The sequence below is a fragment of the Podarcis bocagei genome (genome assembly GCF_964188305.1).
Source record: "Podarcis bocagei genome assembly, chromosome: 9".
Classification (NCBI taxonomy): Eukaryota; Metazoa; Chordata; class Lepidosauria; order Squamata; family Lacertidae; genus Podarcis; species Podarcis bocagei.
The window spans coordinates 7,916,360-7,940,804 of record NC_138134.1 but is presented as its reverse complement, the minus strand read 5'-3'; the positions used below and the strand labels follow the sequence as shown (position 1 = coordinate 7,940,804).

Here is a 24,445-nt window from a genome sequence, read left to right as displayed (position 1 = left end):
AGAATTGTGATGCTGATCAGCATGGAAATCTTTAAAGTAACAGTTTTTACTCTGATTTCTCTTTCCTTTTACTTTCTAGTTGATGATTTTTGGGATTTTTTTGTGCCTGGATGCTTTTCTGTATGTGTTCACACTCCTCCCATTGAGAGTTTTTCTGGCAATGTTCAGGTTCATCACATTACCTTGTTATGGCTTGCGGTAAGTTCCTTTATTTCTCTTACTTAGTTGATCTAAATATACTTTAATTGGCCTATTTAACTTTGTCAGTCTTAAGGCTTGAGCTGGTTTGAAATTGCAAACAGTTTCATGCTGAAAAGCAAACAAAAAATAATCCTAACACTTGACATTCATTTTTGAGCCTCACCCAGTTGTGGTTTTGAATAGCAGTTAGCTCAAAAATTCTACGTCCTCTCCCAGAATTTGGTGTTAAGGGCATGCCAGGAACCTTATTTTCTAGGTTTTGTTTTACTAAGTTATAATGATTTTCCTAAAAGGACCAAAATACATAAAAAAGTAGTTCTGTTAGTGCAAGAACTCTTTGCTGCACAACACAACTCTCTCCCTCTCTCTCTCTCCTCATGCTCACTGCACACCCTCCAAATCTGTTCTGTGGGTTCTCCCAACCCTCTGAAGCAGATCTGCGGAGGGCACAGGGGCACATGGAGATCAGAGAGGAAGGGGAAGTTTCAGTGCACTAACAGAAATCCTTGTGCTAATTGAACTACCGTATTTTTTGCTCTATAAGGCTCACTTTTTCCCTCCTAAAAAGTAAGGGGAAATGTGTGTGCGTCTTATGGCGCGAATGCAGGCTGCGCAGCTATCCCAGAAGCCAGAACAGCAAGAACAGAACTGCGCAGGGGTCTCTCTTGCTGTTCTGGCTTCTAAGATTCAGAATATTTTTTTTTCTTGTTTTCCTCCTCCAAAAACTAGGTGCGTCTTGTGGTCTGGTGCGTCTTATAGAGCGAGAAATACGGTACTTTGTTGAATACTGACCATGTCTTTTTTTTTAGCTACCGAATTTGTAGCTTGCAGGTGGATAACAACAACAACAACAACAACAACAATTTATTTATACCCCACCCATCTGGCTGGGTTTCTCTAGCCGCTCTGGGCGGCTTTCAACAAAATACTAAAATACAATAGTCTGTCAAACATTAAAAGCTTCTCTAAACAGGGCTGCCTTCAGATGTCTTCTAAAAGTCTGGTAGTTGTTTTTCTCTTTGACATCTGGTGGGAGGGCGTTTCACAGGGCGGGCGCCACTACCAAGAAGGCCCTCTGCCTGGTTCCCTGTAACTTGGCTTCTCGCAGTAAGGGAACCGTCAGAAGGCCCTCGGTGCTGGACCTCAGGATGTTACTCTGGAATATACCCTTTATTTAAATGCAAGTGTTAAAGCTTATGAATTTTACCCTATTATTTAAATTCCTGCAGGGTAATTTTGTCAAAAACCATTCAGGAGAAGGCTACAGGATAGCCCTCTTAGTTCCAAGGGTCATTTAGCATCTCTGATAATGTAGAATAATAGGATTATAAAATAAACCCATTCAAATACCTCTAATTGCTTGGTAGCAATCTTTATTTAGCATCAGGTTAAATCATAATGTAGTTAGTTGTTATAAGCCTCAGGCTCATATAATCACACCTCTTCTGACAAGGTAAGTAGTAATAGTTTCTGCTTAACAACAACTTGTCAACTCATCCAGACATGATCAAATGGTAGTTAATTTTAACTATAGTTTCTTCGAAACAAGCCAACTTGAAAACATTGTGAGATGTGTTGGCCATCTTATTAACTGTCCTGTCTGTAGAAAGACAATACCACTTAATAAATTAATCGTCTTGCCGATAAACATTCACATTCTTCATGATACAATTGGGAATGTACCATGTATCCCATGTCTGGTGTGCTTGCACTCAGTTGTTAGTTAGTTAGTTTTATTGTTGCTGTTGTTGTTAAGACCAGTTGTAGGGGACTGGAAAAAACCTGGTACTGAAGTCAGAAGCTAAGACTTCAGCATATCCAGCTTCTTTGAAAGGCTTGAGTACAATCCAGAAACATCAAAATTGGTATCAGTTCCCCATTGAGCTTGTCAGTGCAAAGAATCAGGTTATGTGCTCCTTTTTTTAGAATGAAATGTCCCTTTTGAACTGTGCTGCAAATACATTTTTGATGCTGTATAATTTGCAACTTGTTTAATAAATCCTTTAATTGGGTCATTTTATTCAGCACCTAATTCCACAATGCACTATAAATTTTGTCTTCCATGGTTAAAAAATGGCTGTTTTCAAGTTTCTTGATTATTGCATGTTTTTAACAGTGAAAATATTGCTGTAGAAAAATATATGTAGGCCTGTTAACAAATGACATTCTGAGGAATAAAGTACTGAAATAATTAGATTTAAGATCATATTCCAGTATTATGTGGGCATTGGTGTGTTTGAGCTGTTTTTAAGGACTATAGACACAACATCATATTCCATTCTATGTAAAAACAAAAAGTGCTCCTCCCTTCACTCTGTTTTTTTCCCCAAGATCTCAGCAGAAAGACTAAATATCCTATATCTCCAGCCTTTGTTTACACTCCATTTATTCTAGTCTCTTAGAAATTATTTAAACGGGATTCTATTCTCCCATTCTTTATTGCTCTGAAAGTATAGCAGTCCTTTTCTTTTGTGAGGTTAATCCTCATCCACGTTCTCATGATTCATGTAGAGTGCAAATATTGCATATAGCTGTGTTTCTGCATCCAGACTCTTGGACTAGATAAAAACAGAATAAGGCGATTTCTTCATAGCTAAGATTATTTCCTGTTCTTTTGTACTTGTGCATCTTAGGGGGTTGGGTTCTTTCAAGACTGCCAGATTAATTTTGGATTGTTTGAGCAAGATGTTTAGCTAACAGGGTTAATTACTTAAAAAATAAGAATAATTGTATTAAAATTTGTACTTCTGTAGTCATGAAATGGACACTTACTGGTATCTTCTGATGCCTGAGTATTTCCAGGTGAACAGTTTCAGAATGTCAGTCATGCTGCCTCAGTACACCCAACTTCTGCAAGCCAAATGAGACTATGTCACTCATTGCTGGTCCAGATAGCAGATCCGGGTCTAGCAAAGCCTGGGGCCCGAGGTAGCACTTGGAACATTGCCCAAAAGAACAGCAGTCATACAAGAAAAGCTAAGTTAGGTGTTACTGCATCACTCCCACAGCTGATGTAGGGCTTCAGCATTAAATCAAGCTTGGCGTAGCCTTCCTCCTAGAAGGGGATCTTTTAAGCAAAGCTTTGTTCACAACTTAAATATTTATGTTGTGCCCTATGTGATGGGCTCAGCACAGATTACGGCAGTTTTGTCAAAGGTAAATTGATCGCTGTCCAGGGCACATTCTGCTAAATACAGCAATAACTTTTGCCACAAATTGAGCCTTTGTTGGTAACCAGAAAATAGTGGATTTCCACTGCCATAACTTTTATTTCTTTTGGAGAAATACATACTTTCTCCTCCATTAAGATTACGCTTGTTTCAAACGTATCACATTTTAAGTAATTTGTGACTACATGTTCTGCCAAGTTTACAGCGTGATCCCAAAGGCATAAATTCATGTAACTCATTTTGTGGATCAGTTTGTGTTCACTAACAAATAAATATATGCACTGTTGTATTCCCCTTATATGAGACCATAGGGCTTTCAGTCTTTTGGTAGATAATATGTACACCATTGACAGATTTAATTCCACGAAATAGTAATACCAGCTTTTTAGAAATACAGGCTTTCTTCTCTGTTTCTTTTTTCTTTTGTCTCATATTGGAAGTTTGACAATAGCAGATTTGATCTAATTCCTTTTTGCTGAGTTAAAATTTTTGATTATCCCAAAATTCTTAATTAGGCAGATATGATTCATTCCATTCATCTCAAAGAGAATAACACTCTTTTCCTGCTTCAATCTGTATGTGCTACATGAGGGAAAATAAAGCTTTCAATCACTTTCCCTCTTTTCCATGATGGTCAACGTACCTAGTGTAGCAACATTACAACCTTCTTTCTCTCTCTTTCTCTTTTATTTCTTGTAAATCAGACTGAAGGGAAGAGCACTTTCACTTCCTTTATAGGATGGAATATGATGTCACATGGGACTCCTTCATGGTGAGTATATATCCTGATTTTTCTTCTAAATTGTCAGCTAAAATGATTTCTCCCCATAACTTGTAAGCTTGTATGCCATGTTGTTAAAAAGCCAACATCACATTATTAACATCACACTTCTGTTCATAAATTTTGCTGGGTTGTATTCAACTATTTCCTGACCAAAGTAGACCCAGGGATGAGACAAATTAGAGAAATCCAAATGCTACCTACCTGTTGCAGTATCATTTATTTTGAAAATTATTTAGGAAGGTAATGAAATGAATTGTTAAGTTGGAGTACATTTTCACGTTAAATCTAAAATGAGATTGTCCGGTCAATTTTAAGAGACGCCATGCAATTTTGCCTATTTCTCTGAAAATCTTAATAGTCGAATTTCCATGAATAGGAGCTGTCAAATGAATTGTTATCCTAGGCTTGTAACCACTAGTCAAGTTAACTGTGGCAAGTGAAAAATCAACTCCAGAGACCAGGCAGGCAAATTTTTGATTCTTTTTCTTTCTTTCACATGAGCCACAAACAATTGCGGGGAGGACTAATAGCATTTTTGTGTGTGAGTAGTAAACTTTGTGAATGCTATGGGTTTGTTTCAAAATATTCCGTATTAGCTACTTATGAAAGATAAATATCACTGTGCAAGTGGAACTCTATTCACTTAATAGGGCTTTTTTACCGTCTTTTCCCCACAACAGTCCCCTTTGTCCATGAAAAGCCACTCATGAGGGTTTTGCCCCCCTGAGACCAGTACTGGACATGACAAAGGGGGCTGCTATAGAAGGAGGAAGCCCTCTGTAATTGAAGGACCAGCTTGCCTACAATTCGCACAAGAGCACCTCTGTATTCAAGACATAGTTCAGATATAAGCTGTATCTAAAGCAGTTTTAATTTTAAAAATGATGTGCAGGGCATGTCAAATGTTCTTCATACTGTAGTCCTTGCTTTACTGCATAATAAAGTCTCAGCTTGGTTAAATAACTTTTAACAACCAGGATAATAAGGTAGGATCAGGATTATCTGGGTGCTTAAACAGGAATTAGGGATGCGGGTGGCGCTGTGGGTTAAACCACAGAGCCCAGGACTTGCAGATCAGAAGGTCAGCGGTTCAAATCCCCACGATGGGGTGAGCTCCCGTTGCTCGGTCCCTGCTCCTGCCAACCTAGCAGTTCGAAAGCACGTCACAGTGCAAGTAGATAAATAGGTACCGCTCCGGCAGGAAGGTAAACGGTGTTTCCGTGCACTGCTCTGGTTCGCCAGAAGCGACTTAGTCATGCTGGCCACATGACCTGGAAGCTGTACGCCGGCTCCCTCAGCCAGTAAAGCGAGATGAGCGTCGCAACCCCAGAGTCGGCCACGACTGGACCTAATGGTCAGGACTCCTTTTACCTTTAAACAGGAATGAAGACAGAGTTCCCTGGTTTGGACAAAGGAGGGAAGTCTGGCTTAATCTAAAACAGGGATGAAATGCCAAAACTGGTATGAAAAGAAGGGTTTGTGGGTTGGAGCATACATTTCTGGATTTGTAAACCATGGTTTACACTGCCCAGATGTGACTTTTACTTTCTCCCCCTCTCTCTCACGTACACAAACATAAAGTCAGTAATGTGCATGCTAAGATACAGGGATGAATGAAAACAATAGATACTAAAATATCTCATGAAAAGTACCTCACCCATTCAATTTTAAGATAAATTTCTTTAGGGAAAGTGTTTTGAAATCTTATTAATCGTCTTCCCATTTCTGATTTCGCCTTGTTTGTTTTGAGACAGCTCTCACCGAGGTCTAAGGATGAGGTTGGTGTTGATTTTTTTTTTCTTAGCATGCTGTTGTGCTATCTGTGCGCATGTAGTTTTTGCTGTTGATCAAGCTACAAGCAAACACATTACGGAAGTTTAGCTTCTTTTAAATAATGCTTCTGACACAAAATGCATGCTTTGAAGAAGCTTGGCTCTCTTAAGTGCATCTGAGTGATCCCTGCATTTCCAAATGGGTCTCATTCACATACTACATTTTTTGGAGTGCTCTTAAAAACTTAGGTTATAACTGAAAACAGTGGCCTGGATTCCACTAAGCCAGCGCAAGGGTTCCTGCTGGTGCAGTGGGGCTTCTCTCCTTCCCTCTTGCGCTTCCCCAAATGTGCTCCTGGAGAGTCAGGAGAACATGAAAAGAGATGAGGGGAAGGAGGGTGGGTTTCTTTTAGCATAAATGAAGGAACAATTGGAAGAGTGTAACGTGAAATCCCACCCAATTTGTGAATCGTCTGGGTAAGGGGAAGCCAATGTGGTGCCTTACAAATATTATTGGACTACAACTCCCATTGGGACGTGGGTGGAGCTGTGGGTTAAACCATAGAGCCTAGGACTTGCCGATCAGAAGGTCAGCGGTTCGAATCCCCGCGACGGGGTGAGCTCCCGTCGCTCGGTCCCTGCTCCTGCCCACCTAGCAGTTTGAAAGCACGTCAAAGTGCAAGTAGATAAATAGGTACCACTCTGGCAGGAAGGTAAACAGGGTTTCCGTGCGCTGCTCTGGTTCGCCAGAAGTGGCTTAGTCATGCTGGCCACAAGACCCGGAAGCTGTACGCCTGCTCCCTCGGCCAATAAAGTGAGATGAGCGCCGCAACCCCAGAGTCGGCCACGACTGGACGTAATGGTCAGGGGTCCCTTTACCTTTACAACTCCTGTTGCCTCATGGCAGCATGTTGCTTGATCAGGGATGATGGGAATTGTAGTCCAGTAACATCTGAAGGGCTACTCCTGATCCAGCTATTATACTTGGAGCGCTACCAAGTGAGGCAGCCTTTGTGTGTACAGTATTTATTGACACATACAAGCAAAGCAGGAAACACTTCTGTTGACCCTAGGTACGTTCAGCGGAAGGCATATTTCAGAAGTAGTTTTAGGATGTGCAGTGTTGCAGAATTTTGAGAACAACTCTTCATAGGATAATTGTTTGACATAGGAGAATTCAGTGGTTTAAAAAGGGTATGGCAGGATGTCAGCATCGCCCTGGAGCCAGTGCACCAACTGGACTCTTGCACCTCAACCCCGACTGGGCTGGGCGAGCTGGGTAGCACCGCCAGAGACCTCCTTCCCGCAGGAAACGGTCACAGTGCTGTGGACTCACAGCTTAGAGCTGAGAGCACCGGATTCACTGTCTCAATACTTCAGTCGTTGCGCAGCAGAGTTTTGCAGAGTCTTGCAGAGTATAAACCACTCGGAGAGCAGCTCTGTAAAATATCTTCCTTTTATTCTATAACTACAACTATGGTACAAAACTATATACAGAGCTAAGTATTCTGAGCATAAAGCAATGCTACACTGAGAGTCTGCTGCTGCTCTTAGCAGCAATCTAATCTCTAGGATCTCTAACACTCTCACTCTCTCCGATACACTGACTGACTGACTCTCTCTCACACACACAGATATGTTGCTGGGCAGAATAAGTTAATAGGCAGGACACGCCTCCTCTTCTCTGTGGAGTCAGCAGAGATCATCAGGAGATGGTCAGGAGATTCTTGGGTATGGGAGGTGTGAAATCTCCTGCCCACCTAGCAGTTTGAAAGCACGTCAAAGTGCAAGTAGATAAATAGGTACCACTCTGGCAGGAAGGTAAACGGGGTTTCCGTGCGCTGCTCTGGTTCACCAGAAGCGGCTTAGTCATGCTGGCCACAAGACCCGGAAGCTGTACGCCTGCTCCCTCGGCCAATAAAGTGAGATGAGCGCCGCAACCCCAGAGTCGGCCGTGACTGGACCTAATGGTCAGGGGTCCCTTTACCTTTACAACTCCTGTTGCCTCATGGCAGCATGTTGCTTGATCAGGGATGATGGGAATTGTAGTCCAGTAACATCTGAAGGGCTACTCCTGATCCAGCTATTATACTTGGAGCGCTACCAAGTGAGGCAGCCTTTGTGTGTACAGTATTTATTGACACATACAAGCAAAGCAGGAAACACTTCTGTTGACCCTAGGTACGCTCAGCGGAAGGCATATTTCAGAAGTAGTTTTAGGATGTGCAGTGTTGCAGAATTTTGAGAACAACTCTTCATAGGATAATTGTTTGACATAGGAGAATTCAGTGGTTCAAAAAGGGTATGGCAGGAGAGGATGGCAAGTGTGGCAGGAAGATTCAAGGACAATCAAATAAACATTTAAACATTTCTGTGTAGTATGGATAAAGATAAACAACAGAGCATTGGCTGTTCTACGACTTACTCTTGTGAACAATGATTTTCTTCTGACAAATATGAAAGTTCAGAAAAGAGAAAGGCTTCTTTGTGTTCATGAGGGAGATGAGCGTTTGTCATAAATTAGACATAATATAAATGAAATTACTCGGCAAAAACAAGCTCACACCTCTCATTGAGTTTGCATACATATTTAAGAGGCTCATTTATATTTTGGAAATGATTCCTGTTCTTATGTAGCTGCATAAGAACATAAGCTGCATAAGAAGATACGGAGCAGTATTATAAAATCAAGTACTGCTAGGAGTTGTTCCTTACTGTTTTTCAATGTATTTTTATCAATAAAAAATTCAGTGTGGCGCAATCAAATTTTTATTCTGAAAGTGTGGCCCTGAGAAAAGTTTGAGAACCACTGGGCTTATCCTGTGACATATGACCCTGAAGCTTTTTCCGTACAGTGATACCTTGGGTTTGCAACCGCTTTGGATTACAACCATTTTGGATTACAACCACGTCAAACCCGGAAGTGTGTGTCCCTTTTTTTGGATTACAACCCATGGGGGGGGGAGCATTGGCAAAAGTGCACCTTGGGTTACAATCTGTTTTGGTTTACAACTGGACCTCCGGAACGGATTATGGTTGTAAACCAAGGTACTACTGTACAGGCATAAGGTATGCTCGTGTTAATCTTGTTTTTGGTCATCATTGCCTATGTAGGTGTTTTTCTTAACCAGCAGATGGAGTCAGTACTTTGATTATGTGAAACAGGTTCAGAATTTACAGTGCATAATAAAGGTAGCTCTTAACTGCAATCTGTCTGGAATGCTATCTTTACTCTTTGGCAAATTCTGATATACATTACAAAGCTTCTTTGATATGTTCCAATCTGACAAACATCAGACAGTTTTTTTAAAGTGTTGTGCTCAGGTAGAAAAGACCTTGCACATTTTATGGAAATGGCTCACATTTGTCTAGGAACAATTTGAGCTGAATATCCATTGGTCACTCTCCTTTGCGTGCGCTAGTTGTTGTTAATCAAGTAACCAGGTAGGTGGGACTTTTGTTAATTTTTGGAGATTTGTGGTAGAGGTTGGAGCCCACCTAAATGTGATAGTAGCAACTTTGTGTGTGTGAACACAATCTACCCTAATCACAGAGAAGAATGGAGGGCTTAAAATGAAAAAGACACCAGGAAGGGTGTGGCAGACTCCTTCATAAGCCTGCCCACCAATTAACCTCTCCAGAGTCTTCTCTGCAAGTAATTTTGCCTTAGCTACGTTAACTTCCAATATTGGAGTTCAGCTGAGAATAAGTCCACTTGGGGAGAGTAATTGTGGCAAAGTAAGATGGAGAAAGAATTTTGCTCCCATTTTGGTTGAAGGAAGGAAGGGTTTAGTACAGTTAAAATCAGACTAACCACTCGCCCTTGTCTAGGTGATTGGGGCTATACTATGTTGTGTCTAGTTTAACTCTTAGAAGAGCTTGACTTTTTGTTATGCTTGTAACCTGAAAACGCTCAGGGGAAAATAGGAAGCCAGGGTGAACCTGGGAGTACTCACTGTCATTCAGAACACTAACAAAAACTTCTAAATTGTCAAGAAAAGGTCCTGAGGCTTGACAACATTTTCTGTAATTTATTTAAGTTTGGACTGAAACAAGAGTTATTCTATATGACGATCAGAGATTATAGCAATCCTTGTGTGCTACAGGCTAATCTTGCTTTGGAGTAATCTTGAAAAAATAATTAATCACATGTTTATGCCTCTGAATATTTTGTAAAATTACTATTTCAGTAAATCTTGGCTTTACAAAACATTTTTTTACCAATATGTAACCAGAGTCAGATTTCAGTGCTTAATTATTCTTCATCAAAATGTATTCACACATCTTCTGAGTTAATGCCTACAGTATAATATACTTTTGATATATTATATGCCCTGTTATCAGTAGGATCCGTTTTCTTCTATAGTTCAGGCAATTTAAAGCACATGATGGCCACATTCAGACAATTGTACCTCAAGTTTGATAAAGCTAGATATGAATTATCATTTTGCCTGTGCAGATATCCCCCTTTCTACACCGTTTGCAGCATGCCTGATTGCAATGTAAGATGCTCTCAAGTAATGAAGCAATCATATGTTGTTTGGCTGTTAAACCAAATGAACTTCATTTCCCATTTCAACCAAACCTTGTTCCACCTTCAAAGCAATCTTGGATCTTGACTCATGGTTTTGTAGTTGGTTTAAAATTCTGGCTTGTTACTTAATCGGTAACCACAGTCCCTCTGTTGAAGCCACATGGTTTTCCTCAAGAGTTCAACTTTTACAGTTTCCAAAAAGAAATGGAGGAAGAAGTTTTAAAAATTAGGAAACCACAAACCAACTCACATTAATTTAATTTGGTTTAATCTGTAGAAGACAAACAGCAAAGTGTGCAGATTTTTAAAAAATCTCTGCGTTACTTCATATTCTCCTTAATAAAACAATTAATTTCCAAAGCTTTTTGCCTACAAATGTCCCTACATTTCTTTGAGCGTTCCAAACACAAAGCCATAAAAATGCCACAAACAAATTTCTGTTAAGTGTCTGTTTGCTGATTGCATGTCCATCTCACGAAATAAACCTACATTTTTGTTTTAAAATCCAGAATGAATTACTGTTAGGAACAGACAGGAGTCTCAGTGAGCAGAGCAGGCAGGTGGGGAGAAGGATCCAGGGGAATTGGGCAGTGGTTTGTGGGATTCTGTGCCACCTGTAAGGTAATCTAATCTAAAGTAATCTAAGGTTAGATTAAAGGTTGCAAGGTGGGGCTGCCACTGAAGACAATTCGTATAGTTCATCCGGTACAGAATTTAGCGGCCAGGTTGCTCATGGGGGCAAGACTGTCTGGGCAGATTACACCAAGTCTGGTCTAGTTTCACTGGTTTGCCAATAAGTTAATTTAATTAATAGTAATAGTAATACTAATAGTAGACTATTCTGGGTTACTTCTTGGAATGATGATTTCTTTGAACTCAAAAAGGAGGTATTCTGCTTTCAGCAAAACAGGTTGCCTGCTCTCCTCTTGCAAATTACCGTATTTTTCTCTCTATAAGACCATAAGACGCACCTAGTTTTTGGAGGAGGAAAACAAGAACAAAAATATTCTGAATCTCAGAAGCCAGAACAGCAAGAGGGATCGCTGCGCAGTGAAAGCAGCAATCCCTCTTGCTGTTCTGGCTTCTGGGATAACTGCGCAGCCTGCATTCGCTCCATAAGACGCACACACATTTCCTCTTACTTTTTAGGAGGGTAAAAGTGAGTCTTATAGAGCAAAAAATACGGTACTTTGAGTATCGTTTTTAAGTCCTGAGTGACCCTCACCAAGGAGTTAGGTATGAATCATTAGTTTTAGAATGACTGGGGGCAAAACCAGCAGCAATTTAAGCATTTGTTGTTAAAATAGAAAACCTACCATTCAGTACAAATGCTTTGCGTTTAATAGCTCTGGTGCTTTTTTATGTACTTTTGAAAAACATATTTAATATGTGGCTATTGTTTACAATTGTTACTATTTGTTTTGTGTACTTTCTATATTTCAGTGATAGACGCTTGCTACAGCCCGCTCAGGTGTGTGATATTTTCAAAGGAGTTATATTGCTAATCTGCTACTTTATGATGCACTATGTTGACTATTCCATGATGTACCACCTGATCAGAGGACAGTCTGTCATTAAACTCTACATCATCTATAATATGCTTGAGGTAAGCAAATGGCCATTAGAACTGTCAAAACATGCTTCCTTCCTGAATATTCCAGATGGAACAATTTCAAAGTTGGTAAAAGAATTATGGTAATTCTGCAATATATTTCCTGCCCTCTTATGGGACAAAGATCCATTTTTCTTCAACAATGATAAGCAATAAGTCATATTGTGGATGCCATAGTTTCTTAATTTGTAACGGGTTTTAAAAGAGCAACTCTCACAGAAGTATGGTGTATATTTAGCATAGTAATAGATATAGTCCCAACCAATTTTAGGAGTTTTATAAAAAATGGTAGGTATCTCAATAATTACTTCACATGTGTCTCAGAAGCTGGGCATGTTTGAAGATACAGTGGTGCCTCGCAAGACGAAAAGAATCCGTTCTGTGATTCGCTTCGTCTAGCGGTTTTTTCGTCTTGCGAAGCAAGCCCATTGACGGATTAGCGGATTAGCGCTTTTAGCAGCTTATCTGCTGATCGGATCAGCTGATAAGCGGCTTAGCGGCTTAGAAAAAGGGGGGAGGGGGGGAAACCAGCAGGAACTCGCAAGACATTGTCGTCTTGCGAAGCAAGCCCATAGGAGATTCGTTTTGCGAAGCACCTCCAAAACGGAAAACTCTTTCGTCTAGCGGGTTTTCCGTCTTGCGAGGCATTCATCTTGCGGGGCACCACTGTACTTAGACTTTGTTTTCTATGAATAGTAGACCTACATGTGAAAAAGGAAGCTGCTTTTCAAAGTCAACTAATTTGCCATTAATAGCACCATCCAAGAGTTCTTGAAGGGAGGAAGGGATAAAAATAAAATAATTAAAGCAAGCAGAAGAATAGTATAGCAATTGAGGAGGCAACTACATGTGCATAAGTGGGGTTTTTTTAAATTAAGACCCTTGATCATCTTGCTCGCGCTCCTCACCACATATTGCGGCTTGTCAATATCCTCCTTAAATTGTGGCACCCAGAACTGGACTCCAGGTGTGGTCTGACCAAAGCAGAATAGAGTGGTACTATTACTTTCCTTGATCTGGACACTATACTTCTTTTGATGCAGCCTAGAATAGCATTAGCCTTTTTGCTGCTGCATCACACTGTTGATTCATTTAAGCCTGTGGTCTGCTAAGACCCCTAAATCGTTTTCACATATACTACTGTCAAGCCAGGTGTCCCATCTTATATTTGTGCAACGGATTATTCCTTCCTAAGTGTAGAACCTTACATTTGTCCCTATTGAAATTCATATCAGCCCAGTTCTCCAACATGTTTAGTACGAGAGAGGGACAAAAGCTTCTTCCTGTCTACTTTCTCTACATCATGCATGATATTATGCATCTCTATCACGTCTCCATTTACTTGGCTTATTTCTAAACTAAAAAGTCCCTTGTAGGGGAGTTGCTCCAACCCCTTGATTCTTCGGTTAACTTTTTGAGATGTGGCAATACAGTATTCCAAGTGTGGTCTTGCCATAGATTCTTGCGACAGCATTATGACACTGGCATTTTCGTTTTTGATCCCTTTCTTAATGATCCCAAATAATGATCCCTTTCAGCCAGTTAGAAGAGATGTTTTTGAAGCTCATCTCAATCCCTTTGGTTCTCACCACCCTAAACAATTTGGTATCATCAGCAAACATGGCTACCTCACTGCTCATTCCAACACTAAATCATTAATGGGTTATTTAAAAAGCACAGGTCCAAGTTCCAATTCTTGGGAGAACTTTAGTTTCTATATCCCTCCATTGGGAAAACTCCATTTTCCCCCTACCCTTTGCCTTCTGTTTCTTAACCAGTTACTAATAATCCACAGGAGAACCTCTCTTCTATGACTGCTAAGCTTACTCAGGAATTTTTGGTGAGGTACTTTGTGCACTTTGATTTTCAAAAAGCTTTTGACAGTGTTAACGGGATCAACACTAGATGCATGTTGACACTCTGAAGGGTTAGTCAGACAGGACTTACCCTTTGCTGAAGCCATGCCAGCATTTGCTTTGCATGCAGAAGGTCCCAGATACAATTTGACATCTGCAGGTAGTACTGGGAAAGACTCCTATCTGAAATCCTGGAGAGTTTCTGCCAGTCAGTTGGCTCCCATTTCACTCCACTTCTCTAACCAGCAAGAGCAACAGATGATGGTTGCCTGGCTTAGGTTTATATCTGAACTGGAGCTTGTGATTTGTTTTTCTTCAAACTGCATGCCCTCCAACATTTCTCCATTGAAATTAGGGACATCCTAAGGAAAAGTGGGACATTCTGGGATCAAATTAGAAACCGGGATGGCTTCTGTAAATCCAGGACTGTCCCTGGAAAGTAGGGACACTTGAAGGGTCTGAAACTGTCACGTTAAGCGATGGTTTGTTCATCGCTTACTAATCATAGTTTGTTTGGGTAAAACTACAGTACTTGGGATAGATGTGACACTATGCTGTAGATCATGGTTTGTTGCTTCCACTGACGAGGGAAGGAGCAAAGTGGGAGCAAATCTCCACATTCATGGTGAACCATTAACTTGGCCAATTATGTATTTGTTATATTTGCCCCATAAATAGAAATGTGTGGCTTCATTCTTCCATACATGCATACTGAACACCCAAAGATTCCCCCCCTCAAAAAAACACCACTTCTTTTTTAAAAAAACAAAAAATAGATTTTTTGAGTGAGCTCTTTCCAGATATTTCCAGTAATGTAGGCATTTGCTGAATGCCCACAAATGACATTTTGTTTTTGTTTCTAGATTCATGTCTCCCGGCTCCTGCTCCTTTATGAACTCCCAATGTACATAATGCTAGTGACATAGCCCCTTCATGGAATTCTTCTGGAGTCTGGAGCCGGAATGTAGGGTTTAGGTAAGTCCAGTTTAAAGAGAGGGGCGGTATTGTGTGGCATCTAAGCATTTAGAGTCCTATTAAAATAAAAATTTAAAAAAACCACACAATATACTTTAGGGCTATTATGTTAAATTTGGTTTTTCCCAAAAAAAAAGAGAAAGAAGGAGCTGGAAGAGGTTGAACTTCCTTTGTCATTTAGAAAACAAATTACTTTTGTTGAGAGTTTCATTGAACCAACCGAAACCATAGGCAATACCCATAGAGTATAGAGGGGAGGATAACACTTAAAATATGTTTTTGTATGCAGAAAGGCACACTTACAAATATATGAAACTGGAAGGCCTTGAATAATTTACTGTTTGTACATAACATACATAATTTGTACATGGAGGGTGTTTCTTTTTTATTTTACTTTTTAAAAAAATAATATTTATTAAATTTCCAACAAATTAAACACAACACTACAAAAAACCAAAAAAGAAAAAACATACAATACAATACAAAATAAAAGAAACAAACAAAACAAGACAAGACAAAAACCATTTAAAACACAATCCAATTTCAACATCTTATCTTTCTTTCCCTTATTTCCTCGACCTCCTCACACCTCCCTTTTTGTATTCCACTTCTGTTAATTGTTTCAGCAATTCCTTTTCATCTTCCTCTGTTTTCTATCCTATAATTATCTTAACACATTCTAACCATATTTTCCCGTTAGGACGTTTCTCACTGGACCGAGCTGTTCTTTCATTTTGTCACTTCTATATTTTCCAGTTGTGGTAAGAATTCACATCTATACAACCTTGTTTGTTACCAAGGTGAGGAACAACCATCAACCACAGAACCAAGGAGACTAATTTGAGTCCAGCATCCAGGAGGCACCCAATGTTCACTATAGCTATTGCAACAGGACAGAGCTCACTCAATTCAACGTGCCAGTTGAGAAGGTCTGTCTTGAGGCACTTCAGAACAAAGGCTTATATAGTAGTTCAAACACAGCAAACAAGAGTCATAAAACATCTTCATGTACATCAGGAAAGGTTACATGTCATGAGAAGCAAAGCACGCATGGCTCCATACTGGTACGTTCACCCCCACAATCACCTTGGAGCGATGAGGCCATTTGACCATTTTCAGTCTTGGATGTCTGGCATTACCCTAGCAACCTAACCATCAGTGGGAGGGAGGAACATCATAAAATCCTGGGTCTCAGATAGCTTCATGGATAGCTGATTAACACTCTGCCATTAAAATATCTTGCCATTTTTACCACTTTCATGGGCAGATAAGGAGAGATGGAATGCAGCGTAGGAAGGAGAAACTCACAAATGCAGAACACAAAAAAATCAAGCCTAATATATTATAAAATGTTAAATGCAATTACATTGAAACATTATTAAAATAATAAAAATATACACCTGGGTTCACTAATTCTTATATCACAGTTCAAAAGCAAAAGTTCGGTTTTTTTTTACTATTTTTCGTAACTAAGCCAGGATAATAGTCTGTCAAGCCCAAATAGTGCTTGAACATTGGTGAGAGAACTCACAGTTGTATAAAGCACAGTGGATCCGTCCTTCAGTTTGAGGTGCCAGTTCATATAACCAGGGTCTCCATTTGAACCCTGTATGGTTCGAAGCCTGCCTGCAACCCCGTGAATTTTTGTACCTGGATCTGTACCTGCATTTTAATTGATTGTCTGATTTTATGTTAATGTATTATACATTTGATGTTAGCCGCTCTGAGCCCGGCTTTGGCTGGGGAGGGCAGGATATAAATATTATTATTATTATTATTATTATTATTATTATTATTATTATTATTCACACTTTTTGCAGTAGAGAAGCTCTTTGTACTCATTTGATGATGATGATGATGATGATGATTTATTATTTATACCCCGCCCATCTGGCTGAGTTTCCTCAGCCACTTTGGGCGGCTCCCAGTCAAGTGTTAAAAACAATACAGCATTAAATATTAAGAACTTCCCTGAACAGGGCTGCCTTCAGATGTCTTTTAAACATAGGATAGCTGTTTATTTCCTTCGCATCTGAAGGGAGGGCGTTCCACAGAGCGGGCACCACTACCACAAAGGCTCTCTGCCCAGTTCCCTGTAGCCTCACTTCTCACAGTGAGGGAACTGCCAGAAGACCCTCGCAGCTGGACTTCAGTGTCTGGGCTGAACGATGGCCGGGGCCGAAACATGAAATCGTAGATTTTAGTGAGTCTAGTATGATGTAGGTGGCTATCACCCATTATATTTGCCTTCTAGATTTTGATCATTTAGGAAATGTTCATGCTTTTATGAATATTTCTCACATCAGTGAGGGTGTAGAAGATCAGCAAGGAGTGCAAGCCAAACAAACTCATGTGCGCGCGCGCACACACACACACACACACACACACACACACACCCCAAGCAAAATTGAAAGGGTAGTGGTGCTCTTGCCCATTTTCTTCCCAAAAGAGCTCTTAAAACTGCACCCCAGTTGTCCTGTTAAGCTCCTGCCACCAGAAAGCTGTTGAAATCAAGTGGCAAGTGTCTGCTGGCTGGAAACTGCTGAGTCAGGCGAGGCTGGTCCGTCTTGGGAGAGACTGTTGCAAAAGCACTGCAGGTACAAACAAGCAGACAAATCGTACAGCGCCAGGCTGAATTCTGACAGGCCAGGCACATGGCACAGTGTCTTCGCTTCCTATCTGGGAAGATGATCCAAACTTATTCTCCTCCTCCTCCTTGGGCAGGGTGTGGGCAGTGCAGAGTCCTACACGTCTTTCCTTCCCATCCATCTGCTGCCTCTTCTTCATCTTCCCCCAGGCCCCATTTTGCATTTCAGGGCTCGCTCCATATTTCTTTCTTAGGGTGCCTCCTTTTCTCCCCATCACTGCTCTTGGGGTTCTTTGGCATCTTCTTTTTTCTTGAGAGTATTTTCCCAGAGGAAAAAACAAAACCCTGCTGCTTCTGTCGCAGCAACTGCACTGTATCAGCCCTCTGACCAGACATTCATAGTTCCATTTCCACAGCTGCAGTGACGTGACATTCCAGCAGTTTTGCTCTTGCCCTATAGGGGGAACTAACATGTGCAGTCAGTTCATATTATCAATACAGTGGTACCTCGGGTTAAGTACTTAATTCGTTCCGGAGGTCCGTACTTAACCTGAAACTGTTCTTAACCTGAAGCACCATTTTAGCTAATGGGGCCGCCTCCTGCTGCTGCTGTGCTGCTGGAGCACAATTTCTGTTCTCATCCTGAAGCAAAGTTCTTAACCTGAAGCACTATTTCTGGGTTAGTGGAGTCTGTAAGCTGAAGCGTCTGTAACCTGAAGCGTATGTAACCCGAGGTACCTCTGTATATGGCATTTTCTGCTCCACAATTTAGTTCTTCAAGTTGAATTTAAAAACATTAATTGGTGGGCGCACAAATACTTTTGCATCCTTTTAATGATGTGGCTTCAAATAGCATTCCGTGGAGCTCTAGTTTCTTAGAAGACTATCAGGGACTTCTCAGGGGGGAAAGCATCTCTGAATGACATTTCTTGACCATTACCAGTGGTTCCCTGCAATATACAACCCCAGAGGTTCTGGGTTGCACTGTTTTGTTCACACAGGTTAATGGTGGAATCTGATAGGTCTGGCCAGTGTTCCACATAAGGTGACTTTGTGCTTGAAGCAGAATTGTAAAACTCCTATAACACACAGGCATTCCATGGCCAGTCAGCAGCAAGGATACTTTGCAGATGTTGAAGGGAAAGCTACTTGGAAGTAGAAACTTTGAAAACAAAAATTGTAGCTAACTTTGTTTTGAATATCCTATTTGCATTTCGTGTTGGACACTGACATGTTGAGAGTATGCAGTAATTAATGGAAAAATAAACTCTTACCTTTGTTTAAGAGGAACATAGCTGACAAAATTAAACTATCTTGGTTTATACTTCCTTGGTGTATTTTCTCTCTCTTTCTAGGTAGCTGATCGTTTGTTTTCATCTTTTGGTCAAGATATTTTGGATGCTCTTTACTGGACAGCTACAGAACCAAAGGAGAGAAAAAGGGCACACATAGGTGTGATTCCCCATTTTTTCATGGCGGTGCTGTACGTCTGTATCCTTTTGGGTCAGAATTGCAGTTCATTTTCATCTCTATGAATGCTAAAATAGTATTTAAAATGCATGGATTTTAGGACCATTTCGTTTTATCTACAAACCTATTCAAAGTTCTGTGAAATTGTGTCAGAATCTTCATCTTAATTAATGTAAGAACTAAAACTGGATTTTTTTTAAAAAAAGTAAATTAAAAACCTTCTATTGGGCAAGAATTAACTAAGGAGAACTCCTCAGTCCAGCTGGACTGTACTTAAGCTGTCCACTTACCACAAACTATAGCCAAGAACAAACCTTGTTGATATCCTGCCTTGTCCACATTGCATGTTTTCCAGTGTGGTGTAGTGGTTAAGAGCGGTAGACTTGTAATCTGGTGAACCAGGTTCGATTCCCTGCTCCTCCACATGCAGCTGCTGGGTGACCTTGGGCCTGTCACACTTCTCTGACGTCTCTCAGCCCCACTCACCTCACAGAGTGTTTGTTGTGGGGGAGGAAGGGAAAGGAGATTGTTAGCCGCTTTGAGACTCCTGAAGGGGAGTGACAAAGTGGGATATCAAATCCAAACTCCTCCTCCTCCTCTTCTTCTTCTTCTTCCTGCTAACCTTGCTTTTAATGCTTGCCCCTGGCCTGGCTTGCATTAACTCTTGGCTAAACCAAGGAGCCAGTGTTCAGGTGCTGGGAGGGAAAATGGCAGCTACTTATTTCCTTCCCTGGTCCTGCTGCTGTTATGCTACCTAGAGCTGAGCCATGGTTGCGTTTATTGTTAAACCTAAACCCAGAGTTGTATTTTGTCTGGAGAAGAAAAACCAAAGTGGTTCACTACATTACCAAATGGATAACAAATATTAGTAGGGCATGCACACCCACGTCTCTCAGGGATAGTGGCAGCAAGGCAGTACAAGTAATTGTGGAACCTTCTCTTGGAATGCTTAAAAGCATGCAATGGACATAGTTAATATAACTGCATGTTTATCAGCAAGCTACTCGATAGTATAGCACAGGGATAGGCAAACTCGGCCCTCCAGCTGTTTTGGAACTACAACTCCCATCATCCCTAGCTAACAGGACCAGTGGTCAGGGATGATGGGAGTTGTAGTACCAAAACATCTGGAGGGCGGAGTTTGCCTATGCCTGGTATAGCACAATGATATTTAAAAGTCTGCTTTGGTTAATTGGTTAAAACTTAGCATAATATATATATTGCAATTTAATATTTTCTTCTAAAAAGCATTTATCTTAACATATATGACTACAGTCTTGCATGCTATCCTGATAATGGTCCAAGCAACGACACTCAATGTAGCCTTCAACTCGCACAACAAGTCACTTCTTACTATCATGATGTCTAACAATGTAAGTGTTTTATAGATATATTTGCCTCACTGGCTTTGGCAACTATGATGTGTGACAGTACTTCTGTTAAATGATTTATATGTTCTCAGTCAACATATTTTGTAGAAAATATATATATATATTAATAAAAATAGAAGTATAAGAGTGTTACTTTCTTTAAATCGCAGTTTGTTGAAATTAAAGGAAGCGTTTTCAAGAAGTTTGAAAAGAATAATCTGTTTCAGATGTCAAACAGTGGTATGTACATATATGTGAGCTGCTAATTCAGGAGTGTGTGCTTCTAATACATTATATATCATGTAGCATGTGTGAAATCAGTGGTGGTGGTATTTAATAAAATCCTGTGTGATCATAATTTGTGGTGCTCCTCTTCAAGTATGGCAAGGGGCTTGTTCACCACCCCGATCCGGGTTGGGATATGTTTTACTCTTGAACAGCAGTACTGAAAATAAAACCATGGGTGAGTTATGAAGTGGTGTACAATTTTAATCCTGTTTTGAGGTTTCACTATTTTTAATCAGGCTAATAAAGAAAGTTGGAACCAGACTAAGTTGTAATCAAGTCCCACAGAGCAGAATAATGAAGTTAGTCATGTTGACTATTGTTTCATACTGACTTTCATGAAACCCACTCGTGAGTTCTTTGGCTCCCACCCTAATGAAGTAGCAGTTCTTTTATAGATATGTATTTATTTTGGTCTGGTTCACATATAAAATTAAGCCAAACCGTAGCCTAATGCAAATGTATGGGCTCCTGGGGAAGAAGCTGTGTCTGCTCCTGCGCTGACCTAAGCCATGGTTTGGTTTAGCGTGTCATCCCAACCAGACTCGTGCTTTAACTCTGTGCAGACAAGTCATACATTGTGACCAAGGTTTGTCCACCTTACTTGGTTTTGAGATGAAATCCAGTTTTCAGTCCATGTACCCCACTGCTGTCTTCTAATTCTGTGCGGTGTAGGCGCATCACTTGCATGAATTCAATTAAACTCACTTGGCTCTGGCAGCCGCCTTCCTTTGCATTGGGGAGAGAGAAAGGAAGGGAAGGCAGTTAAGAGACACCCCCCTTTGCTAGCAGCCAGGTAAACTTTGACTATATTCAGTGTTGCTTATATGCTTTGCCTCTGGAGCAGAATCCCCAGGTGTGGTGCAGCTATACTATATTCAGATTTTATTATGTGTTAAATTCATAACACTGTTAAAAATACCAAAAATCTTTTGTCACTCTCTACATGTTTCAAGGGATGTGGGTGGCGCTGTGGGTTAAACCACAGAGCCCAGGACTTGCAGATCAGAAGGTCAGCGTTCGAATCCCCATGACGGGGTGAGCTCCCGTTGCTCTGTCCCTGCTCCTGCCAACCTAGCAGTTCGAAAGCACATCAAAGCAAGTAGATAAATAGGTACCGCTCCAGCAGGAAGGTAAACGGCGTTTCCGTGAGCTGGTCTGGTTCGCCAGAACTGGCTTAGTCATTCTGGCCACATGACCCGGAAGCTGTACGCCGGCTCCCTCGGCCAATAAAGTGAGATGAGCGCCGCAACCCTAGAGTCGGCCACGACTGGACCTAATGGTCAGGGGTCCATTTACCTTTACCTTTTACATGTTTCAAACACTTAAACTTAAGTTCATTCCTGCCTCCTAGAGGCCTGTGCGGAAGACCCATTGAATGCTGTGGGACTCACTTTCTGAGTAAATATGCATAGGATTGTACTGTGTGATTAGCAATGATTTTTCATTTTTTTTCAGATGTTACATATAGCAGTAATTATTAAATCAAGCCAACTTATGATCCAGTATTATAGAGCATCACTTTTGCCGTTCCCTGAGGAAGAATACAGTTGTATATTATTCCAGGTGTGCATAGAACAAATGAACAATAAAGGCAACTTATTTTCCACGTTCGGATTGTTAGGTTGGATTTGATGAATCCATACATCAGTCGCGAACTTGTTCCATACTCTTGCACAGAGTGCAGCTTTTTATAAGTAATATTAATCCACTGCTAAATTTAGCCTCTGTATAAGAACTCTTCTGTAGAATGATGATGCAAATTGCTATTTTTGTAGCCTTAAAAGTTTATTATTCTTTTTAGATATAAAGGAGAGATTCACCAACTATGTGCTGTTACTGATAGTTTGTCTAAGAAACATGGAACAGTTTTCATGGAATCCAGGTAAAGTCTATTTCCAGACAAGAAATATAGAATAAAAATTTGGAGACATTTTAGTTGTATTGACTGCCAGCAACATAAACATAATTTGTCTGTACCTATTTTAATGCAAAAGTGGTTGACTTGATTAATTCTTCAGTATGTTATCTGTGTATTGCCACTGGATCTTATTATCATGTGTGTATGCTGTATTAATGATTTATCCAAGTGCTTTAATTCAGGTTAAAACATAATGCATAATGCTCTTGGTAACAGAGCAGGAGAGGAACAAAGTGTTGCAATTTCCTCTCTGTGCATGAGCACACCTGTTCTTTCACAGTGAGCCATGAACACTATAGTGTTACGTGCTAATGAGACTATAGAGGGTTTTCTGTGGGCTGAAGTTTTCTAATTTTTCAACAAAATAGTGTTATCTTCCTGCCTCATTCACACCAAAAGTTAGCACTCCAGAGCTCATTCTTTTGTATATACCCTGTCATGCTTAAGAAGGAGTGGCATTTGCTGGACGTCTGCAGGGACCTTATATTCTAATAATAATAATAATAATAATAATAAATTTTTATTTGTACCCCGCCCTCCCTGGCCGGAGCCGGGCTCAGAGCGGCTAACATCATATAAATAATACAATATGCATAAAAACAAAGGATTGATTGATTAAAATGCATCCCGAAATTAATTCAAATAAATTAAAATTAAAGTTAAAACAGTACAGATGACAATCCTCAGGTTAAAATTGAAAGCGGTTGATACTCACCAGGTCTTTCAGAAAGAAAGAAAAATGTTTCTACTGCTACTCTCTGGATGGCTGTTAATATAGGCCTAACTCATTCCTCCACTAGCTTCTCCTGGATGATATCTGGCACATTCTGTTAGAAGGTTATCTGCAGGTATTTTTTTAAGAGAGCCTCACTGAAAAGATTTGCATCATTGACTCTTTTCTCTTCCTGTGGCTGCCTTTGATCACAAAGCCCTTCCAGAGAGCACTGGAAGCTTAGGCCCTGTTATTTTGGCACAGGAGTATTCATGCTTTCACTAAGACACACTGCTTTTGGCTATCCCTATGTTCATTTGGAAAACTCAGCAGTGGCCAGAGGATTGGAGAAGATCAGTCTACATCCCAATCCCAAAGAAGGGCAGTGCCAAAGAATGCTCCAACTACCGCACAATTGCACTCATTTCACACGCTAGCAAGGTTATGCTTAAAATTCTACAAGGAAGGCTCAAGCAGTATGTGGACCGAGAACTCCCAGAAGTGCAAGCTGAATTTAGAAGAGGCAGAGGAACCAGAGACCAAATTGCAAACATGCACTGGATTATGGAGAAAGCTAGAGAGTTCCAGAAAGACATCTACTTCTGCTTCATTGACTATGCAAAAGCCTTTGACTGTGTTGACCACAGCAAACTATGGCAAGTTCTTAAAGAAATGGGAGTGCCTGATCACCTCATCTGTCTCCTGAGAAATCTGTATGTGGGACAAGAAGCTACAGTTAGAACTGGATATGGAACAACTGATTGGTTCAAAATTGGGAAAGGAGTACGACAAGGCTGTATATTGTCTCCCTGCTTATTTAACTTATATGCAGAATTCATGCGAAAGGCTGGGCTGGATGAATTCGAAGCCGGAATTAAGATTGCCGGAAGAAATATCAACAACCTCAGATATGCAGATGACACAACCTTGATGGCAGAAAGTGAGGAGGAATTAAAGAACCTTTTATTGAGGGTAAAAGGGGAGAGCGCAAAATATGGTCTGAAGCTCAACATCAAAAAAACGAAGATCATGGCCACTGGTCCCATCACCTCCTGGCAAATAGAAGGGGAAGAAATGAAGAAAACCCCAAGATGGTTGTTTCCAATGGAAGCGAAGGGACAGAAAAAACTCAATATGGAGGCAAAATGGCCGAAATATTGGGAAATTCTGGGTCAAGATAGAGACAGAATAAGATT

The 24,445-nt window shown here is 40.5% G+C and overlaps 2 protein-coding genes across 3 annotated transcripts in view; both read left to right on the top strand.

The window, feature by feature from the left end:
- The window catches only part of PROM1 (prominin 1), a 243,472-nt gene that overhangs the window by 64,948 nt on the left and 154,079 nt on the right, over positions 1–24,445 (top strand). The window lies entirely within an intron of this gene.
- The window catches only part of TAPT1 (transmembrane anterior posterior transformation 1), a 55,350-nt gene that overhangs the window by 18,564 nt on the left and 12,341 nt on the right, over positions 1–24,445 (top strand). The window contains exons 3-9 of one of the 2 annotated variants that reach the window (XM_081207708.1): positions 80–198; positions 5,910–5,933; positions 11,905–12,067; positions 18,847–18,982; positions 20,237–20,334; positions 20,502–20,571; positions 22,421–22,501. In XM_081207708.1, the coding sequence (XP_081063834.1) occupies positions 80–198; positions 5,910–5,933; positions 11,905–12,067; positions 18,847–18,982; positions 20,237–20,334; positions 20,502–20,571; positions 22,421–22,501 (691 nt within the window). The remainder of the gene's footprint in view (positions 1–79; positions 199–5,909; positions 5,934–11,904; positions 12,068–18,846; positions 18,983–20,236; positions 20,335–20,501; positions 20,572–22,420; positions 22,502–24,445) is intronic. The other variant, XM_081207709.1, reaches the window with a different exon arrangement.